The sequence below is a fragment of the Ictidomys tridecemlineatus genome, chromosome 1 (genome assembly GCF_052094955.1).
Source record: "Ictidomys tridecemlineatus isolate mIctTri1 chromosome 1, mIctTri1.hap1, whole genome shotgun sequence".
NCBI lineage: Eukaryota > Metazoa > Chordata > Mammalia > Rodentia > Sciuridae > Ictidomys > Ictidomys tridecemlineatus.
The window spans coordinates 236350712-236375088 of NC_135477.1; the positions used below are offsets into that span (position 1 = coordinate 236350712).

A 24377-nucleotide genomic window follows, 5' to 3' on the forward strand; every position below is an offset into this window, starting at 1 on the left:
TACATATTTATGGGGTACAGAGTCAAAATTTATAACAAGTATAGAGTATGTAATGATCAATCGAATAGAAGTTAACAATTCTATCCACTTAAACTTTTTATAAAATTTTGTAACTATTAATTGTACATATGAAGTGCAGTATTATATTGCAATACATGTATATAGTATGCAATTATCAAGTTACTATATCCATTTCCTCATTATTGTTTTGTGTTTGAGCTTCTGAGCACCTCTCTTCTAACTCTTCATAAAACATGTGATAATGGAATGTGAACTATAGTCATTTCATTGTGCAGAAAATCAATATAATTTACTCCTTCTAATTTTGATTTGGTACTAGTTAACAAAACTCCTTCTCTCTCTTTCTCCTCCACCTTCCATAATTCTTTATAATCACTATTCTTCACTCAAATTTACATTTTTTAATATTCAGATATGAGAGGAAACATGTGGCATTTATCTTTCTGGGTCTCCCCATTCATTTAATACAATGTCCTCTAGTTCTACCCATTTTGCTGCCAATGATAGGACTTTATTCTTTCTTTGGGTCTGGATAATATTTCATTGTACATATAAGAACACAATTTATTTATCCATTCATCCATTGAGGGACATTCAGGTTGATTCCATTCCTTAGATATTGTGAATAGTACGTGAATAATAAAATATAATCCAATGAAAACAAGGAAAATATTTGCAAAGACACTTCTCAAAAGAAATTCATAAGTCTACATCATTAGCAATCAGGTAAAATGTAAATCAATACCACAATGAAATATCATCTCAGCTCAGGAAGAAGGGTTGCTTTCAAAAACCACAAATAATAACAATAATCAAAAATGCTGGTTAGAATGTGAAAAAAGTTGAATCGTTGTACACTTTTTGAGAATATAAATTAGTGAACATATTGTGAAGAAACATATATTACCTCCAAACTAAGGGAAAAAATGATCTACTATGTGATCCAGGTTTCTACTCCAAGGTACATAGCAAAAGGACATAGCAGCATATACAGGAGAAACCTGAACACCTACGCTTCACAATAATCTTTGTCAGTTTTATTCTTTAATGTTTTCCTGGCTACTTATGCTTTCTTCTATCACAATGTATTGCTAAGCCTTGTATTTATAAGCATATTTGTCCTGGAAGATGATCAGTGCCATCAGAGCACATAAGAGCTTTCATAAAAACATACTATTTCTTAAATCATTGTCATCTTGATTCTCCATGTATTATAACTTAACTCATTTCTATGATTCATTTTCCTCTACTTGGAATTTAATTTTAAATTACATTTTAATGCAGTAGTCTACTTTTCTTCCTAAATTGAAGTGGTATAAGGATAATCGTTTTTTCATTTTTTTCCTCAAAGAAGAGCTTCTACTTGAAAATACAACTTCCCTAAGAGATTTGTAACATGTTTTTTTTGCTTGGGGGTTTCTTTTTTGATGATTTATTTTTACTGCTTTTACTGCTTTTCCCTTCATAGAAATTAGTAAAAAGAGCTTTTCTATTAAAAATGAGCAGAAATATGATTTAATCTTAAATTCATATCCATATCCCAATTCAAAAATGTGTTTTCTTGCTGCATATGCAGAAATTTATCAAACATAGTTGCCTAAAATAAAGTACATATTTGTTTTTCTTCTGATATATTATTTTATTTGTAGGTTTCTGTTGCCTGGTGGCATGCATAGTTATTCTTAAATGGAAGATTAATATAGGTTTTAGAAAATAAATGGAACATGCTTTAATCTGCTGAAAATAAAAACAAATCATACTAATTAATTAATTTGTCATGTATGTACCAAGAGCAAGCAGTTTAGACCTATTGGTTCCAACTGAATTAAAGCAGACTTTTAAATAAAAACTTTTAGAAATTCAGATCACTTGTCCACTTAACATATATTTGCATTTAAATATCTTTTAACATTGTTTCTAAATTATTTGTTATTCAGTGAACAAAACTAATGGTTATTGCATTGAAGTTTTAATGAACAAAGGTTGGGAATATTTAATATAATTTCATGATAATAAGTATGAGAGTAGATTAATAATGAAAAATGCAAAATGCAATCTTTCATTATAGCTGGAAGGTTAAGGAATTAATTTTACAGACCATGAAATGGAAATAACTTCCCAACTATTTTATTAACCAGTACTTAGATCGGTAAAATCAACTCTTTTATTCAGAGCATGTCTATTCTTTTATTTCAAGGCACTAGATCAGCACTTCCATCAGTTTATTAAGTTAATATAATTTAATAAATAACATCCAAGTGAGACCGAGATCATATTACATGATTATTTCTTGATAAGATTCTGTATTTCATTAAGCAAATATAGCAACAGTTCTGAAACTAAAACAGAGTGAATCTGCTAGCTACATTTTTAACAAGTTGGGCAGTGTACTAGCATATTGCCATAAATACAGGAAATGACATTTGCCATGAAAATTGAATACTGAGATTGCTCTAAGCTTTCTAAATAGACCATTCACATTGAATGGTGACTTATAATTCAAAAATTTTTTGTATGAAAATTAAAATATGAATATACAAACATACACAAGTAATATGTTTGAATAACTCAAGCCATATTCAAAATATATGGTTGCATACATACTATTTAAGTCAGCAAAGACCTGAGAAGAACAATTTGAGAAGAGGGAAACTTTTTTGGGGGGCTCACAGTTTTAGAGGTCTCAGTCCATAGATAGCCGACTCTGTTCAGCCAGAGGTGAGTTAGAACATCATGGCAGAAGAGTGGCTCAGAACATAGCCACCAGGAAGCAAAGAGAAAAACTTCTCCTCTCACCAAGAACAACTATGTACCTCAAAGGCATGTCTCCAGTGATCCACCTCCTTCAACCATACCCTTCCTGCCTGTGGTTGTCATCCAGTTAATTCCTATCAGGGATTAACACACTGAATAGGTTAAGACTTTTATAATCTAATCACTTCACCTCTGAACTTTCTTACATTGTGTCACACATAAGCTTTTGTGGGAAATCTCATATCTAAATCATAACAGATATTCACATTTTAATTTTCATAGGAAAAAAATCCATTTTGAATTATAAGTCGCCATTCAATGTGAATGGTCTATTTGGAAGCTTACAGTGGTCTAAGTATTCGATTTTCATGGCAAATGTATTTATGGCAATATGCTAGTACACTGCCCAAACAATTACCTGGAATTAATAAATGAACCACTATTTAGCATATTATCATTCTAGTTTACATTTGTCAATGCACGGAACTCCGAATTATTCCAAGCTAGAAAGTCTAGATTAGAAATCTAGAAAATAGCTGCATTTTGGTACATTTAAATATATGCTGGGGAAATAGGTGGGCATATGTGTGCAGATAAACATTAGAGCCACTAAATGTTGTTGGTGGATCACACTTATCTTGATTTAATTGAATATAATTTCAAGAAAAAAGCAAAAACAAAACAAAGACACAACATTGTGTTCATTGGGAAAAGGAAAAGGTGGCAATGCTCTTTGCTCCATTCTTTCATCTGCATTCAAATATAATATCCTCTGCTGTTTCACTGTCTTCTGTAATGAGTGTAACTCAACACAGGTGTGATGTTCAATGTTCTTGCTTGGAATTAGCCTTAATTGATGCTAAGCTCCACCTTCAGTTCGTTGGCCCACAGAAAAATTCCAAAGTGGTCTCTCAAAACTGCAAAGCATCACATCGAAATTCAAGATCTACATTCTTACTTCTGAATTGAGAAATTTTGCATTTTAAAGTGCGTTCTCTTCTCCATCCTATGAAAGAATTCAAACCAAACTTCCCAATGTTACCTATCTTCAAGGTGTTAATACAAAATTAGCTAATTAATTTTAGTTACATAATACTAAATTTAAATATGCCTTAGCTTTAAAAAATGTAGACTTATATCTAGGCTGAACAACTAACTCCATGTGACTTATTTTCCAAGGCAAAATAATTATATACAAATTCTATGGGAATTTCTCCAATTATGAGTAAATTTTTCCATCTAAGGGTCATGCTTGACAGAAATCTTCTATCATACAGCATTGTAGTTTTTACACTTAAGTTATTTTGGGGACTTATTGACTAACATTTTGCCATGTTTATTAAAATTATTAAAAGTAAATTGTTAAAGCACCATATTCTTTCTACATAATATAAATGGTTTAAGTTCATTTTTTGTTATAATAATATATCTCACTAGATAATATTAAAAAAGAAGATTTATTAGGGTCACAGTTGTGGAGTCTGAAATTTGGATATTGGTTAGCATCATAGGTTCAGCATCTGGTAAAGTCCTATTGATGGATGGAATCACAGTGACAGAAACACCTGTGAAAGAGAGGGATGAAATGGCATGACAGGAAACCAGAGAGAGGAGAGTGGCCATTCTTGTTATTTAAAATCAGTGCTCTCGTGAGAACTAACTAGGATTCTATGAGAAACCTATGGTTCTATGAAAACCTAATGGTCTTCTTACAGGTTCCAACACATCTTAACATTGCACCTTTGGGACCAAACCAACCCCAACACATGAACTCCTGTGAGCAAACAACATCCAAACCATAACAAGAGATTAAATATGTTGTTCTTTAGTATGCACTTTGACAAATGTTACCATTGTTCTACTCAGTGTATTTTTCACCTTCAAGCTATTCAAGGATGGTAATGAAATATTCATTTAGTTCTTTGTTCAATGTAAGTTCATGACTGGTTTTTGTTTTATGTAGTATATTAATCTGATAGCTTTATAATACTGCAGAGACATATTCTGCAGTTTTAAGTTATCTTTGGCTATTTATTATTAGGTACTAAATAACTGTAGATTCATGTTTTATCCTTATCTAGAAGTGATTATCGTTCTTTGTATATCAAACTTGTTTGTGTTTCATAAACAAAAGGAATAACCTATAATAGATTTCATCTCACTCCAGTAAGAATGGCAGCTATTATGAAGACAACAATAAATGTTGGTGAGGATATGGGGGAAAAGATACACTCATACACTGCTGCTGGGACTGCAAATTGGTACAGACAATATGGAAAGCAGTACGGAGATTTCTTGAAAAATTGAAAATGGAACCACCATTTGACCCAGCTATCCTATTCCTACAGCATACTACAGGGACACAGCCACATCAATGTTTATAGCAGCACAATTCACAATAGCTAAATTATGGAATGAACTAGATGCCATTCAATACATGAATGAATAAAAAAAATGTGTCATATATACACAGTGGAATATCACTCAGCAATAAAAGAGAATAAAATCATGGTATTTGCAGGTAAATGGATGAAGTTAGAAAAGATAATGCTAACTGAGGTTAGCCAATTCCCAAAACCAAATGCTAAATGTTTTCTTTGATATAAGGAGGCTGATTCATAATGGGATCGGAATAAGGGGCATGGGAAGAATAGACAAATTCTAGATAGGGCAGAGCGGTTGGAAGAGAAGGAAGAGGGCATGGGGTAATTAATGATGGTGGAATTATTATCCAAAGCACATGTCTGAAGATACAAATTGGTGTGAATATACTATATAAACAACCAAAGATATGAAAAATTGTGCTCTATATATGTAATAAAAATAGTAATGCATACTGCTGTTATTTATAAATAAAAAAAGAAAATATAAAAGTACTAGAGGTTATTTATTTTCACCAATCAAGGAATTAAATCCTTCAGATATGTAATAAATCCATGGAAGATCACACTAATAAAATGATTGAATCAGATATATTTTCCTCTTAATATAGTGTTTATTATGATCAAGTAGGCTTTTTCTGTAATAATAATTATACCTACATTTTCTGCTCTACAATGATTTGTGCATTGTTCTCAGCACAATGGGTATTCAAAAAATGTTGACTAGATGATTCAGTGAGCTTAGAATTAAATAAAAACTAACTCAGGCAAAATTCATATAAAATTAACATAAAATTTACATAAAGTTAATAAATTGAGTTAGTAGGATAGCATTCTCTGAACAAATTTAAGCTATTTTATCAAAAGAGGAAAACCAAATTTTAATTAAAACATATTAAATGTTGTTATTTCTTTCAATTAAGGTCCAATAAAATAAATATCTTATTTATGGATATTAAAAGTCAATAAAATATATATTTTTTTTACTTTGAAAAAAAGTTACTGGGGATGTGTCCTGGTGGAAGAGTACTTGCCTAACATTTATAAGGGGTCCAATTCCCATTCCCTCAATGAACAAATAAGCAACTCAAAGGTCCAATGTTTTTCCTCATATGCAGAAGCTAGGGTAAAATTAAGGATAGAGGAAGGGAAGGATAGAATAACATAAAGAATCCATCAAATATAAATAAATGGACAGGTGAAAAGAAGTCAAATGGAGTAGAGGAAGGAGAAGGGGGGAGAAGGAGACAAAAAAAGGGGAGGGAAAATTAAGTTGAACTGAAATTGATTTCCACTTTTGTATGAGTTTTTCAAAAGGAAATCAACTACTATGTATAAATGTAAAGCTCTAATCAAATTAGAAAAAGAAAGTAAAACATGAATCATATTTTCTTTGCTAATGTATTTAACAATTTATACATTATGAAATTAGATTTTGATCAATTTTATGAGTAATAAAATCATTAAGAGACATTAACTCTTAAGTATTATGAAAACAATGAAGAATATATATTTTATGTGTTTATAAGAGTTACAGGAATATTAAAATTGCATTTAGCCTTATCAAATTATCATTTTGAGAAATCAAAATTTGATTGTAATCTAATTGTTATGATCTTCTGCTGGGTCAGTTGGTCCCTTACCCAAAGTGTGACTTGGATATGTAGACTAAGGACACTATATTCATACCCAAAGAGCATGAACAGGTTTTAAGATCTCAGGGAGAACCCAGCAGTCTTCTCAAGCTGGTCCCAGCTGGGCAGAGAGAGCAAGGCAAAGGGAAGGACCTGGGCTTTTATCCTGGCTAAAGCAGGTCTGGAGAGATATTGTTCCTCTGGTAGGACCTGTGTGGTTTGAATTCCCTGCTTGCCCATGATGAGAGAAATTCCAGGCTTTCTTACCACCTTGCTCAGAAATAGCTTCAAAGTCTAGAGAGACAGTGTCACTTAAAGACTATCAGCAATTGAATGTCAAAAAATGGAGTCAGATCCTTCAATATGTTGTGACATTGTTATAGTATTAAAATTAACAAAGAATTCAACTCAAAAAGTTTAACCAGTTTAATTTTTTTTAAAGAGAGAGAGAGAATTTTAATATATTTTTTTTTGTTTTTTTAGTTTTCGGGGGACACAACATCTTTGTTTGTATGTGGTGCTGAGGATGGAACCCGGGCCTCACCCATGTCAGGCGAGAGCGCTACCACTTGAGCCACATACGCAGCCCTTAAATTTTCTCACCATATATTTTTTTTATTCAAAGATGACTCAGATTTTTACCAAATATGGTAACCCACAACCAATTGTATTTTAAAGATATAACATAATGATTAAAGATATGTGAAGCAAAAAAAAAATAATACTTTTTGTTGGTTAATCTTCATCTTTTCTAAGCCCTAATTATTATATACACATAAAATACAACTTTAATTTTAGTTAATTGTGTTTGTTTTGCTGAATTTAACTCTAATTCTCACATTATTTTGTATAATACTAGCATTTAACAAAGATTTATAAAATTATTGAATATTGGTCTGGAGATGTTGCTCAGTGGTAGAGTGCTTGCCTAGCATGTATGATGCACTGGGTTTGATTCTCAGCACAACCTACCAATAAATAAATAAAATTTAAAAATTCATCAAAAATGAATGAAAATATTTTTTTAAATTATTGAATAAATTACTCATTCACTTGTTAAGACTCTATCAATAAAATTTCATGTTTGAGACAAAGGATCTTGAAATGTTGAGTACTGAAAAGTAGTATTATATTAATATGATAAAAATAAATAGGAGAAAACCAAATCTGAATATTTACTTTTCTCTCCCAAGTATATTTACTTGAAAATATATTTCCTTATAATTTCTACATATGAGGGTTTTTTTGAATAGCATAAATAAGAATAATGTATTGAATTGAAAATAATTAAAATATTGAGATTTTTATTGGTAATAGCATTCATTACATTTTTAAAAATTCTTGCTAATTTTATGAAATAGAAGTTACAAAGTTAAATGCCTAATACTTACCAAGAGCTAGCGAATAACATAAATTATGAAATAGTGCATGTAAATAATTACAAAGAAATTTCTAGTCATCAAAGGATTAAAATATATTCTTTACAATTGAAACAATATAGCCAGAGCAAAAAGATCCAATAATTGTCAAGGAATTATTCAGTTAAAATGTGATGGAATTTCTACAGAAAAATAAGCAATAACATCATCTTAAATATGTGAAGTGTGAATTATATTACTCAGGTTGAAAATCTGAAATCTCCAACATTTTTGAGTGTTGAAAATTTCATATTTATAGCATTTTGGATTTAAAATTTTTGGATTAGGGACACTTAAACAGCAAAATTTATGTAGATATTGCAAAATTGGAAAAACTTCAAAATCTTAAAAACTTTTTGCTTCAACTATTTTCAACTATTCTAAGGAATACCCCACCTATATTAAGTCAAGAGGAGAAACAAGGAAAGAAAACAGAAACTGCTGTTATGGGAGTTGGGGCTCAGGATTCCAGCCCTGAAGAAGAGATAGATCATGGGGATCCCCAAGCTGATGGTGGGAATTGACAGCAGGATGAAAACTCAGCACCAGCATGAAAGACCACTGTCCTGCTCAGATTGGAGTAGGTAGGTCAACTAAGGATAGATACTTCAAGAATGTGTATACTTCTTTGTGCCTGAAATGCTAGAGAGGAGGTAAAATAAATGACATAGGATTTGGTATGGAATTAGTACTAAGGACACACAGAAAAACAAAACAAACTACAACAGAGAAACCATAAATCTTAGCATAGATAATTATAGTTCACTGAAATTTATTATCATGAAAAAACAAGTTTCTTATTTATGAAAAATAATTTATTTGTTAGAAATAATGAGAAAATAACATATCTAAAGAAAAGTGTCAGAGAAATTAACTAGAAATTTATAGTTCCTTGTGTGGGACATGCATATAGAAAAAAAAGAAGCTTAACCTCATTAGTAGATTCTTCAAGAATATATAAAATAAATGATTTATAGATAAAGTGTCCTAAATTTTAGTGCTAGAAACAATATGGTAACTTATACTTTTTAGCATGTTTACATTAACAAAATTCTATTTTAAAAAAAAGACTGTAAATGAGATGAGACCTAGTATTTCCAAGGTGCTATTTTGTCCACATAGATTTTAAATTTCAACAGCTGATGTTTCTACTTCATATAAGTGATTGCCCCCAAATGTTTTTTTAAAAATAAAATATGTATTTTCCTTTGGACTTGTTCATTTTCCAGAACCCATATTCTATTACCCATGTTCAAGACAATAGCCAGGACAGTCCAATGACAAGCCCATTGTAACAGTAATTACATTTGCTGAAAAGAAGAAAAGAAGACTATTTATTTCATCCTTTCTTTGGATTGGCTGGTGTTTGGATTCAGCAACTGGGATAAATTGTCTGAAACCCTGTAAAATTCCATTACTATATTATTTTAGAAGGTAAAACTATTGAAGGAAATATTAAATGAGTGAAGCTGTTTTTGAAAAAATATAAGTTTCTGATTTAACAATTTAGGTTATTATGAACATTGTGTTATCTTGTTCAGTTGTTTTATTTTATGTCTCCTATTTGCAGTATCTTATCCAATAAAAAAATTTGAGTTTTGTATTAAACATTTTACAAATATTTGCTGCATTTCAATAAGATAGGAGACACTAATTTAGACATTTTTGAGGTTTTTAATGTATAAATTTTATGAAATTGTTGCCCCAAAGGACTAAGTTTTCTTATAGACATAGACAAACCAAAAATTTAAATGAAAAACATGTTATGTTAAATCATGATATGTACTTTGCATAATATTTACTTTTAAAAATGAGAAAGGGGCAATGGGGTATGAGTTTGTAATTTTAAATAGACTGTCTCACATAGTCCTCATTAAAAACCTGTAATTTGAAAATGAATTTAAAATAACTAGAAAGTTAATTTCAGAGATAGCTTCAGAAAGATTGTTCCAAGGAGAATGATTAAACTGTGCAATAGCATTTGTCCTTTGGCATTTTTGAGGAGCTCAGAATATCTGAGATGAAATGAGTTAATGAAATAGAAGTAAGATCAGAGAGGTAATGCAAACCTAATCTGATAGGTCCTTAGAGACTATTGTGAAGACTTACACTGCAAATGAACAACTTACAAGTTTTTATAGAGAAATGAGATGCTTAGACTTTTCTAATTAAATAAAAAGAAAAATAAATAAATATATGTATGTATACATATGTGTAAAGTAAAATAGATGGTAGAGGCACAGCTGGTAAGAATGAGTTCTTAATATTGCAATAAGCTAGATAATAGTATTAGCTTTCTGGTAGCAGATGTGATCAAAAGTCACTGTGGGTGAGAACAGAATGCAAGAAAAAGATAACCCAATTCCTATGCTCTGGGTAATTATCATAGAATTCTCATCAGGTGAGCTGCCATCGACTAGACATGTATAATTGTTGTGGGTCAGGGTGATGGTACAGAAAATATAGATGTGATGATTAGAAGCTAAAATATGGACACATTAATTTTGAAATGTTTATTTGAAAAGTGGAATAGCTCTTTGGATATATGCTTTACTAGAAGGAGGTGAAGAAGGGAAGTGTAAATTTGAGAGCTCCAACCTGAATGATGTATATCTCAGTTGAACTATAGATATAGATATAGATGTAAATGATAACTGGGAGACTGCATCTGATGACTAAGGGCCAGAATTGAAACACCAAAGAAAAATTCCAGGCTCAGAAACACTTCAAGATACTGAAAAAAAGAGAAGGAACCAGCTAAGAAGACCAAGTAAAATAAAAGAATCATCAAAATAATAAAGGATCCTGAAAGTCAGTTTTACTTAAAACAAGGGAGGATTGGCCAACGTCCATCTTAGTGCTTAGGAGTCACTGTCACTCTTTATTTTCTTATTTGTTTGCTTGCTTTTTAATTGTTATGCCATTTTATTTACTTATATAAAGGTGATATCTAAGTTATTGGGATCTAGTCTGTATGTCTGAGAGCAACAATGAACGAATAATGTTTGCTCTGAATATAAAAGTTCAAATAATGTAGATAATTTAGTCACACTGAAACATACCCAGATATAATACATTTTTTTCTGAAAATTATTGAACATTCTAAATAAAATAGTGAAATAATGTTTTAATTATATCTGGTAGAAACTATTCAAAAGATTTTAAATTTATCTTACATTTACATATTCAAAGCTAATTAATTGTTTTATTTAACAAGTAATTAAAGATAAGGAATAAATATGTTTCATTTAACAAATACACACTCCATGGAAATCCAGTGATAAAAAACTCATATTACTGGATATATTGTGTGCATTTAGTGACATAAAATTATTTATACCAAACATAGTGAAACTTATTATGTGTATTTTCTGGAGAAATTTAATAATTTCTCTTTAGTTTATCAGCATGAAAATACTAAAACCTTGTCCTTCTGGCTCTTAAATTCATCTTTTTTGCTAAAGAAATTTTGAACATCTTTGAAAAATTCTAGGAAATGCTAGAGTTAGATCTGGTATAATTTACTTAATTAAATCAGATTCTGATTAGAGCATCTACTAAGTATATTAAATATAAAATCTGTTAAGTACTTTCTTGTTATAAATGGTATATTGGTAATTTCATAATCAACAAAAGAGAAAACTCTGATATTAACTCATAAGTTAATTAACACAAAAAATGGTAGTTGAATTAACATTGCTAAATTATCAAGTTTAAAATTTGCTCTGTCTTATTCTATCTGGTATCAGTGTAACTATTTCATTGCAATTTAAGTCTACAACTTGAAGGTACCCTGGTTTATTGTGTCGCTCATAATAATTTAAACATTGACTGTTTAGTGTGTAGTAGCTATTGCTAATGAAGTTATTGAGTTAGTCTTCAGAAATTTTCCAAAAGAGTAACATAATAATACATACCTATCTGCTTGCAATTTGTGAAACATTTACTATTTTCAGTCTTGACAACAGAAGAGTCAATTTTCAATTTCTCCCTTATTAATTCTACCTGTGAATTTCCATTGTCGGGCATGTGCTCCTTAAAAGATGAATAATTAAAGAAAACAAATAATACTTGCCAGAGAAAATACATAGCATGTAGTCTCCCTGTGACTATTTTGATTTAGGTTTTACATGCTGGTGAAGTCAGTACATTGATAAAAAGCAGATAATACAAGGTCAAGTTTTCTGCATGGCATTCTTTCAAAGATTTGCAAATGATTTTCATGCAGGAACCTTTTCCTTCTTCCTGCCTATGTCTTAGTGTGCCTATATTTGGTTCTTTAGACAATCTTAACCTTTATTAAGCACCATAAGATCCTTTTAGATTTTTTTTCCTACAAGTCCTTAGCTCTTTCAATATTCCCTCAAATACATAACTCTTAGCCACAGTAAAATAATTAATTTTTAAACACCCTATAGTTTGTCAATATTCATTTTAAATTATTACCCCAGAATCACCAAGTATTTCATGAATTATTCAATCAGAGCCCCCCCAAAACAACAAAAACAAAGAAGAGAGATTAAGGTTTTTCTCTTCTACATAAGATCACTGACATTTCATTTACTATAAATACAATCCAATGGTTGATAAAGACTTGAAAAAAACTTAAATTTATTATCCACAACTATATATTTGTGTGTGTATATATATGTGTGTGTGTGTGTATATAATACTTTATATTTCCAAAGTATCTTATATTCTTCCATGCATAGACTTCAGTGGTTCAATAAACATTTGTCAATATTTAAGTAATTGAAACAACAAATAACAATTCGTACCAAAGATCATTTATAATTCCACCTCACTTTAGTACCAAATTCCAAGCAGTAACTTCTTAACTGCTTTTTCCCTGAGTAAATCATACTTTACACTTAAAGATGTAAAGCATTCATGTCTTAAGTGAGATCAGAACTGCCTCTATGGATTAAATAAAATGAAATTTATTTTTTATAAATACTAGTTTATTTCAAAAATACAAAAATATAAATATACATTTATAAAAATATGAATGAATTAACACAAAGACATTCTTCAACTAAATAAATATGGCAGTAGTAGTCATTCCTATTTCATCAGCGATATATATATATTTTCTATATTATTTTACAAAGCAGTTGCACAATGTTTAATTTAATAGTAAAGGTGACTGAAAGTCAGTTAAGAAAGCATTTATAAAGTTTTTATACCTAAGAAAAGGCACAAAAAGCCTTTTAAATATTTTTATTGATTATTAATGTGATATAATTTCCTTCCAAGGTTATTAGGCAAAGAGGGTGAACTGGTTATTATTACTGTTTTAAAATCTATATCATTCATATTCATTCACGGAAACTTACTGGTTAAGCAAACCCTTACTAAGACAACACCTACGTATTGTTTGTAATTTCAATTTTTGAAAAAATTCCTCCAAGGAGGAGAATGCAGGCCACTCATTCTAGTAACGAAGACAGTTCCACTAATATTAAGTAATATGCTTAGTCTCGGTCACTTTCATCACCCCCATACATATCAGCCAGTTTTTTAAAACGAGGACCCCAGTCGCTGAGGTAATCATAATCCTGGTTACAATCAGCTGTGAGGGATTCTAAGGAACTGAGTGAATCCGCTATGGAATCATTCCCTTCATAGGCATACGTTGCCAGTGAATCATAAGGAGGTGCACTTGGGTCTGAGTCGTTTTCTTTTAATCTTCGATGGATAAAATCTTGTACATCAATATTTTCCCATAGGGGTACAGTCCTCCTTATCTGAAAAATAGTTTCAGGCATTACATCTCTTCTAAGTTTACTGTCTTCTCTTGCTTCTGGATTCCTTAACGTGCCAATGTCAAAAGCCTGTGTATCTTCTTCCCCACCGCCTTCGTCATTGTATGTCACAATATTGTCTCGGACATCATCCTTTGAAATTATGAGAGGTTCCTTTTTTCTTTGTCTCTTCAATGCAGCAAACAGCACGACTAAAACTATTTAAAAACATGAGAAAATGGTGAGGTTTCATGATGCGAGGTAAAACAGCATGCATACTTCAGTGTGTGGAAGTTTGTGAGACTGATTGGCAGGAGGAGTATCCTGTACAAGCACAGAGTGCCTTGGGCCAATGAATGGATGCCGTACATTGATAAAAAGCAGATAATACAAGGTCAATTCATTTTTAAGGTCTGTGGGCCTCTGATATTGAAAAATATTGTTTAATCTGACACATCACTCCTTGAGAATGCACACATGATTCCAAATACAGACATGTTGAAGCACCAGTTGTTTTCATCTCAAGAGAATTTTTGCAGCTATTGAATATTTTCTTAATGACCCAAGGCAATATATACAAATCATTTACTCATCTATAGATGAATATATGCTTATATTTGCATTATAGTCTTATATTATGTGTGTGTGTTTATAAACACACATAAGAACATTAGTATGTATGAACTACTGATTTAATCCTATTCCAAATTGGGCCATTTTACTAAATATTTAATTGATCTGGTTTTGAATGTCTGCTCAAGATTTGAAATAAATTCCAACTGTTACATTACAATAGTTAAGCTCAAGCATATCTTTAACTTGTACCTATCTTAAATATTATCATGACAGCTTAAATATTATCTTGAGCAAGGACTTCCATGATTTAAAGAGTTGCATTTAAACTTTGAGACTAAATTGTTAATGGTATTCTCTCTACTTGTATGTTGTTATTATTTACATACTTTTGTTTTAAAGTTAACTGTGGACTTCCTCATATAGTATACTGTATTATTTCTAGTAAGAGAACTTGTACTTAAATTGTTATCTATTTGTTTGACAATGACTCTTTCTCAACAAATATATGCTGTAGTCAATAAAATTCATTTTAAGAAAACAAAAAACTTCTTGTGATATCCAAAATATATATCTTCTATTGTAAAAAGACCAATTTTGAAATTTTACATATAAGATACACAATAACTAGTGAAAGAAAACTTCTCCAAAACTTTTAAATATTACTTCAGAGAAATAATAGCTACATTTACTTTAGTTGAGAGCAGTTAAATATATTGAAAAAATTATTTGTTTCACTGTATAAGAAAAAATTTTCTTAAAAATTACTATTCTTTGTTAATATAAAGGCCTTTCCAGTGTCATTTTTATTTTGGCCAGCATGCTTTCCTTTGCTCTTCCTAATTAATAGAAAGACTTTTATAAAAATAATTAGAAGCATCTTAAGTTAACCTCATCAGAAAGAGCTTCAGGTGATGAGGTTAGGATCATCTTGGAGACATTTTTTTAAAATAATTATTTTGTAAAAATGAGATATATCTGTATTTGCTCCTATTAAAGGATAACATAAGATTAATTGAATCCCACATAGATCTAACATCCATCAAATTGAGCCATAACTAGAAAAATAACAGTTCTTTCTAATTTTAATATTTAAGGATAATTTTAAATTTCTTTAATTTTGGTAAGTAGCATAATAAGCATATAGTAAATTTATCTTAAAGTTTACCTATAAATGTTTACTAAAACTTGTAAGTAGATGTAAGAGACATTTTACAGTTTTCTTTTTCTCCTTTAGCAGGAAAAAAAATTATTTTCTTTATTTCCTATATTAAAGTTAATAATTAAGGATATGGAATTAGAATTCAGAGAAGCTAGGATAAAGAATGGTGAAAATGTTTTAACACTTTTAGTAAGCTGAAACTGGAATTTAGCATTTTTTCCCCTTTCTTACCATAGTAAATAATATTCATAATTATAGTAGCAGCGTTTGTGACTATTAAACCAATAGAAATCACAGATACTTTATATTGCATTTCAAGTATGACAGCTATCCTCAAACTATATTTAAACTTTCTCTACAAAGGTCTCATTCAATAAGCAAACAAATTCTGATTTTTGCTTTTTTCTTGAATTTAGTTAGATACCTTATTTTCTTCTGATTCATTCTTATAAAGTTATATATTTATAGATTCACTTATTTGCAGTACTGTGGATTAAACCCAGGACCTCAAGCATGCCAGGCAAGCACTCTACTACTGAGCTACATCCCAGAGGTCTCAACTATTTAAATTGTTCTGAATAAATTAAAAAGATTCATCAGACTGCCAAAGTGGTACTGGGAATGAAAACTTTTTATAAAGCTCTGCCCTAAAGTTTTAATCATGCCCCCACCAGAATAGAGAGAATCTAAGGACTGCATTTCTTCAAAATTATCAGCATAGATGTGAAATATTTCCCATTCTGTCTTACAAAGTGCTAACTTTTAACTATGGAAATGCAGTAACTATGTCTGGCCATTACTATAAAGACTTGAAATAACAACAAGAATGTTTTAGTAATTTTGATAATGAAACCTGCATTACAAGCAATTTTAACTAAATGATACAAAATCATTCCATATTTAAGTAATATATTGGGAAGGTGAAAAATATGTGTTTTCTATATTGCTCCAGGAAGAATGGTGGCAGATTCTTTTTTTTTTTTTTTTCAGAATAATAATAAAAACTTTCTAGGATTTCTGCATAGCAAAAATTTTTTTAAAATGTTTTAAATGATTGTATTTGAATATCAGAATATTTGGTGGATGTTTTGTTCTATCATATGTGCATAAATATCTTTGTATGTGTACTACATTAATATAGAAATTTTATAAATTGCAATATACATACATTTACCTTATTTTAAATTAGGAAAGTAGAACTGTCTAAGCTATAAAATCAGTAAGAGCTAAAAGGGTAAACCAAATTTAAATCTCCACAGGGCTTCAAAAATATTTTATAGAAGACCTGAACTTTCCAGCAGCAGGTGAGGATGGGAACTGCTCATGGTTATGGTGGTAGTGCCTGTGTTCTCATCTCGGAGATTTTTTTTTTTCTAGATAGTTGGATTATCTTAACTGAGACAAATGTTTTCTCCTCACTTTCATCAATCCCCCAGTGATGTCCTGCAAGGATATCTGGCCAAAGGGATTTCATCCAGATAGCTTGAAAGGATTTGAAGTGAAAAGAAGCCAGCATATATGAGCATTAGAATATAAATTTGGCTTACTCTCTTGCCCTACGCATAAAAATTTTGGATGAATATTTGATGGAAATAATTTTTTGGAGTGTTTTGCAGTGAAACAACTGTTTAATTGAATTAAATCGTTGTACTGTTAGTATATGCTCAAATAAAACATTTGCTACTGGAGGCACAAATTTATTTAGAAAATATTGCAGTGTAAGTATACCACAGGGTCACAGTGATATTTAAAAACTGAAATTTAAATTTTTAATTTGGTGCATTGCATCTAAATATAAATGTCCTATTTTGACAACTTTTATAAGTTTGCCAATTGTGTGGGTATGTATGTATATGTATATCTATATCTATATAGATAATATGTATGTATTTGTTGGCATATATAAATATAAGTATAAATATTTGTTAGTAATATTATTTGTAAAGATAAAACAATCTTCAGTTTCGAAAATAATAGAAAAGAGTATTCTAAAAAAGACTCAACTATTTTAATGCCAGTATAAAAACACTTTCTGAAGAGTAATTTAGGCATGTTACATAACCATTCCGTAGAAGTATAAACTTTTTACCTGATGCAGTTGATACAAGGATTAGATCAGCTTATTAAATCAAATGCCCTTTGCAAAGTAACCATAATCAGAGAAATAACAGTTAATGCCAAAAAACGTTGTAAAAATATGTATGCAGCATTTGTTTTATATTTGTGTTTTTTACTGTTTTTATGAGTACATTGTAACTATATATAATACTGGGGTACATTGTAACATAGATACCTGCAAATAACATAATTTATCCCATTTCCCTCCCAAGCACTTTCTCTGTTATCAACTTCTAGAAAACTTAAACTAACCACACAGATAAAAGCTAGAATTACTTTTTTTTTTTCTCATGGAAAAGCTAATTTTGATAAATGTTAAGATGCTTCACCATTAGCTCTGGAGGAGAGTGTTACTTTGTGCACAATTCCTGGACAATGAAGGAGAGAATTATGGGTTCACTGAGCATTGAGAGGGGCATAGCTTACTGAGAAGTATGAGGACACACAGCAGGATGGCGATAAGAGCTCCTGTGCTCAGGCCCGCTGAGAGGACCAAGGCTTCTGCGTTGCAGGATTGCATGTTCCCTTGATTGTCACAGGCACACACCCGGATAGTGAGTGTGCCAGTGCTGCTTTGAATAGGATAATCATTGTCAAAAATTAAAATTGGCAGTAGGTAGGTGCTCATTTTGTTGCGGCTGTACCCATCTTTGCGAGTCATAATTCCTGCTGTATTATCTGGGGGAGAAATTGAAAATATTTCACACTTTTGTAGTTTTCCATCTTAAGGTTTCAAAATTTTGTTTTTAAATTTTTTTCTTTTACCTTTATTGTCTACAATGGTGAAGTTTGGATTGAGAGGAAATTCTGGTACTGGCTCAAAGAAGAATTTGTGGCCTCGGGGAGGGTCATCTTTGTCCATAACACTGACAGTCTGAATCAGCTGAAAGCAGAACAAATGCATATATTTAACAAAACAAAACGAAAAGTAGCCATCTTTTTTAATTAAAGAAATATTTTAAATCCATGCATTCATGCTTTGAATTTTGAGTTTGTCACTAAACTTAAGAAATAAAAAAGTCCTTTTTTTTGTTTTGTAAAGGTTTTGTCCAAGATAATATTTAATTAATAAATAAAAATGTCTATCGTTATTACTTGTCAGTGCTTCTCAATGCTTCATCATCTGTTTCCTTGCCACTGAAACAATGAACTTAAAAAAATCAAACAAACAAACATGTGATCAGTTCAATAAGTACCCTCTTTTGTCGTCTTGTGAAGCACCAGCCTATTTTATTAGTATTTGGTTCCTAACCCCTTTCGTTTACTAGAAAATGTTTTCTCAAAGGAAGAAACCATACAAGATTCCTTTAAAAAATATAACTTTTCACCACAATTTCAAATCAAGAATACTATTAATGTTTCCAGACAAGTGAACTCTTCATTGCATACTATCATAAAGAAAAAGATTTTACAGCTATATGCATTATTGCAACATATTGCATATTTAATTCAGATTGCTTGCCTTTTTTTAAATGTTGTTTGCAAAGATAAATTCATAAAAAAATGCTTCTCAAGTATTGTGAAATCATTGTGGAAGTTGCAAAATTAGGACCCTCTTTGCTGATCACATAATAAATCTGAAGTGTGCCATAAAGGAAGATGGAGCAGCAAGCACTAGCTTGGGAGGAAAAGTCCAATTGAGAACTTCATAACACAAAAGGCACCAAGCTACATATCAATATTCTGTTTTCCTCATTCTGGTTCTGCCATCTGTGTGAGATGAAATTAAAGTCATGTAATTATGCTTACTTTCAGTTTTCTCTTCTAGAAAAATAAACAGTTGTGCCATTTCCAGGTGTACTAGTCCAATATTCTGTGGTGAACAATTATTGAATTTCACAATAATTTTAAGCATTTTTGTTTTCTGTGTACCTATTATAGCCATAGCATCTACAACTCCTAGCCAATACTCTTCTACTTTAACTTCATATTACATATGAGTTCATTCATTTTATTGATAGATTAACATGTGACCTTGTGTTTCTTTGTATGAGGCTTCTGAAAGTGCACAATTGTTAATACAAAATTAGTAATTTTTTTTTCCTTAGAAAATTGAAGCATAATATTTTTAAAAAATCACAAAACAATTAGTATTATTTCTCAACCTCCTGATCCTGAATAATAATAATAAATCTTATTTGTAGAACTATTCTTAATCATTAAAAAATCCTGATCCTTTAATTGCATGACTTCAAATGATTTGATGGGCTTTATGTTTTAGGAACTATATTTTATTTTTATCTTTGTTGATTTAATGAAACAGTAAGAATATATATTAAATAATTATGATTATTATCAATCATACTTTGTATCTAATTTTAGTATGCATTGTATCAGTAACTCATATGAATCAATAAAAGATAGCACACTAATACATAAATGAGTAAAGAATACCTACTGATTCAGGTAGGTTCATTTGTGGCCCCCAAAAGATAAATTCCAGTCCTAAATCATATTACCTATAAATATGATCACAATTGGAACAAACTTTTTTGCAGATATTAAGTAAAAATTAAATCTTACTGGATGAGTGAGAGCTCTAATTCAATGACAGGAGTCCTCATAAAAACACACAATTTTGAATACAGAAGGATTTACATCAAGAATGCAATGTAGGGCTGGAGCTGTAGCTCACTGGTAGAGAGCTCACCTTGCACCTGTGAGGCATTGGGTTCAATCCTCAGCACCGCATAAAAATAAATAAAGATATTGTGTCCAATTACAATTAAAAATTTTTTTAAAGAATAAAATGTAATGATAGAGGTTGAGATTGGAAGTCCACATTCCAAGGAATGTCACATCATGGCAACAACAAGAAGCTTGGAAGTTAAGGAAGGATCCTACCTAAAACCTTCAGAGAGAGCATAGCCTGGTGACAGATCAATATTGGACATTTAATCTCTAGAATTATGAGAAAAATTATTCTGTCGTTTCTAATCATCTAGTATGTGGTAATTTTTCATGGCAACTCCAGGAACTTGATACACGTGTGAAGATTTTAAAAAAAGCATACATTTATGAAAACATTCAGCTTAAATGAATTTGAAGAAATTTATACTAAACTCTCATGAGATATTTAGAATTTCACAGACATTTAAAATCTAGAGTAATCCAAGTAAATAGGCAATCATAACTGTCAGAAGAATCCCTTAAATAATATTTGAAAATATTTGGCAGCATCTATTAATATTTATAGATTAATCATTCATACTTCAAAGCTTATAACAAAGGAAAATTATACCAGTAAGTAAAAATACATAATGTACTCTAGTACTCATTACGATGCTCTCTGAAAGAATATGATCTTATTGATTAAATGTCCATTAGTAGAAAAGTAGTTTAGTAAGTTTATTAATGTGTGGCCATGCTATAAAAAAATAAACATCAAATAACAGTAATTATTACCAAACTGAGAACGTGGCCATTATCATGTACCAAAGTGGAAAAAGAAAAATGTTTTTGAACTGAAATAAGCATGTAATAAAACTATGTGAATCAAAAAAGAAAAAAATAACCACTTCACCTTATTTATTTATTTTTGAGACATCTTATTATGCTACCAAGTCTAGCCTCAAATTCAGAATCCTAGGAGGATTAGCTTGGATAATAGCTATGATTAGCTATGATTATAGGCAGAGGCTACCATGCCTGGCTTCCATTGTAATTTTTGAGTGTATGTGGAAGGTGAAAAGTAGTTTCATCCTAGCCAGGATGCTGTAACAAAATGCTAAAGACTGTGGCTTATACAAAATAAATGTGTTTTCTCACAGTTCTTAAAGCTGGAAGTTGGAGATCAGCTTGCCAACATGGTTGGCTTCTTGTGAGAATTGTCCTCCTGCCTTATGTTTTGCTGTCTTTTCTCTGAGTATTCACATGGCATTTCCTGGGTTCGTGAGCTCAGAGAGAAAGAGCTCTCTGAGAAACATGAGATCCCTGGTGTGGCTCCTCATAAGAGCACTTGTTATATCAGATCAACATTTCTCATGACCCCAATTAACCTTAATTATTACCTTGGAGACCCTTTCTCGAAATTCACAACCTCAACATGTGAATAAATGAGAGGGGCATAAACATTTAAAAATCTCAATTGAAATAAAAGAATGAGTGTTTTCCATTTTATTTTCTTAAATAGACATGGTGAAATTGTCCATGATTCTTAGCATCTACCTATTTTTGCCTTAAAGAAGTAATTGAATAACTCTTTAAATATACATGTAGATATAGAGTTGGTGATGTTAGAAAATTCTGTTTGAATAAAAATTGGGCATATTGTGCATTTCTTTAAATTACTTTATATATATTTGAAACATTACTTTGTAATTGGAATTTACAAGTCATTAACAATTTTTTATTTCAAAAATGTGAAAATTATAAATCACAAATATCATTTATATCAAAACAAAAACTCCTGATTGAGCCTTTTAAATTAGAAAAATGTAATAAAATAATTATCATTATTCTAGTTAAAAGAGAAAATTTTTATTTTTATACTTCACATTTATCTAATAATGTACCTCCATACTTTAATGTATATAACTCAGCCTAATTATGAATCTAAATATGAACTTTGTGTATATATATACATATATATATATATATATATATGATATTTATTATATGCCTGGTATATAAATTTTCACTATTATATTCTATTAGATTGACAATAAAAATGAGTTTAAAAATAATTTTGGTTAGATCAAACAGAAGTAAATAAGGAACTAGGAATAGAGTGGCATGAAAAAAATCTTACAAATAAATTAATGTCATCTGTCTTCATAAAGAAAAAAATATTTTAAATTTGTAATAATTTCATTTACCTGCCCAGGTTTTGCATTTTCACAAACAAATGTTTCATAATACATGGCAAATTCCGGAGCATGATCATTAATATCCAGAATTCTGATGAAGACTGGAATATGGCTACTTTGTTTTGGATTATCTGCAACAAGAACATGTGTAAGATTTCAGGCTCATTTACAGAGAAGAACTAAAACCACTTGCCCATTTGTAGCTTAGCAACAGATCAGTTCTGGGGTATTCACTTTTTTAGCTGATGCTGATGACATCAACGTGGTCCACAGGGGAAGCACAATAATAAGATGAAAATATCACTAAGAATATAGTACTCTATTTTTATAGATTGGTTAATAATTTTTATGAGATTAGATTATGTTTCTATCCTACTCTAAATTATAAAAAATAAAATTTTAAATAAATGAGTGATTCAATAATCCTTAAACCCCAAACTTTTGAAATAATTTCTCTAACATATTTCTCACAATGTAGCCATTCTACAGGAGAGAAAGAGTCAACTTAAGCCATTATCTGATCACTTTGGTAATAGATAATGCATTCAGATAGATGTGTTGACAACTTACTTATTTCTGTGGCTGTAATAGTGATGTTGTGCCAAGGGGATGATTCCCGGTCAAGAGGCTTCAGAGTGAAAATAGAGCCATTTTCTGAGTGGATACTAAAAATTCGGTCCAGATCTGTATTCCGATCAACAGAGTATCTGGCAGAAAAGAGATTCATAAATTCTGGTGTTATTTAAGATTATTAGCTCTTCAAATATTTCTTAAAGTGATAGGGACTTTCCTCAATGATCTGACAAAGGCATGAAATATAAAGTGCTGATAACATTCTGGAATCATTTTATTCTAATTTGTTATATATGACAGCAGAATGCATTGCAATTCAAATGACACATTTAGAGCATATTTTTTCATATCTCCGGTTGTATACAAAGTAGTCACACCATTCGTGTCTTCATATATGTACTTAGGGTAATGATCTCCATCTCATCCCACCATCTTTCCTGTGCCCATGCTTCCTCCCTTCCCCTTTCTCCTCTTTACTCTAGAGTTCATCTAATACTCCCATGTCCCACCAACCTCACTATGAATCAACATCCTTATATCAGAGAAAATATTTGGCATTTGGATTTTTGAGATTGGCTAACTTCACTTAGCATTATATTCTCCAACTCCATTTACCTGCAAATGTCATGATTTTATTCTCTTTTAATGATGAATAGTATTCCACTGTGTATATATACTACATTTTCTTTATCATTCATCAACTGATGGGCACCTAGTTTGGTTCCACTGTTTAGCCATTGTGACTTGTGCTAGTATAAACATTGATGTGGCTTGAAATCTTTATCTCATAAACAATTTTATATAATTGTTTCCAATATTACTACTGTATTAGTATGTACACTAAAGGCATTATTTATGGTTCTGAATTTTTGTGCAGCTGTTAAGTGAGTTATTGTCATTTGAATCATTTATTTTACCTTAGTATTTAATATAAACATAATAGTCATGTTGAATCAGATGGAGTCAATATCATTGAGTAAATGAAATATACTCTAAAATTTTAAAAAATATGAATATGTATTCAAAGAGTATGTATTAATATAGAGAAGGCTATCATAAATGCATTGTTCTTGAATGGTTTTCTATTCAAGTGACATCTCAGCGGAATAAAAGGTCTTCCTCTAATCTATACCTCAACTTATTACACATAAAAATCTAATCTCAAACACCACAGAGTTCTGTGATTTTCCC

The 24377-nt window shown here is 30.6% G+C and overlaps 1 protein-coding gene across 4 annotated transcripts in view; it reads right to left on the reverse strand.

Annotated features, from left to right (window-relative positions):
- Cdh9 (cadherin 9) overlaps nt 1-24377 on the reverse strand; it is a 167908-nt gene that overhangs the window by 11439 nt on the left and 132092 nt on the right. For 3 of the 4 annotated variants that reach the window (XM_005341392.4, XM_078016929.1, XM_040272427.2), the window contains 5 exons: nt 23184-23320; nt 22623-22744; nt 18571-18688; nt 18232-18483; nt 13133-14170 (listed from right to left, as the gene is read on the reverse strand). In XM_005341392.4, the coding sequence (XP_005341449.1) occupies nt 13683-14170; nt 18232-18483; nt 18571-18688; nt 22623-22744; nt 23184-23320 (1117 nt within the window). In that variant the 3' untranslated portion in view covers nt 13133-13682. Of the gene's footprint in view, nt 1-13132; nt 14171-18231; nt 18484-18570; nt 18689-22622; nt 22745-23183; nt 23321-24377 lie in introns of those variants that run through there. The other variant, XM_078016931.1, reaches the window with a different exon arrangement.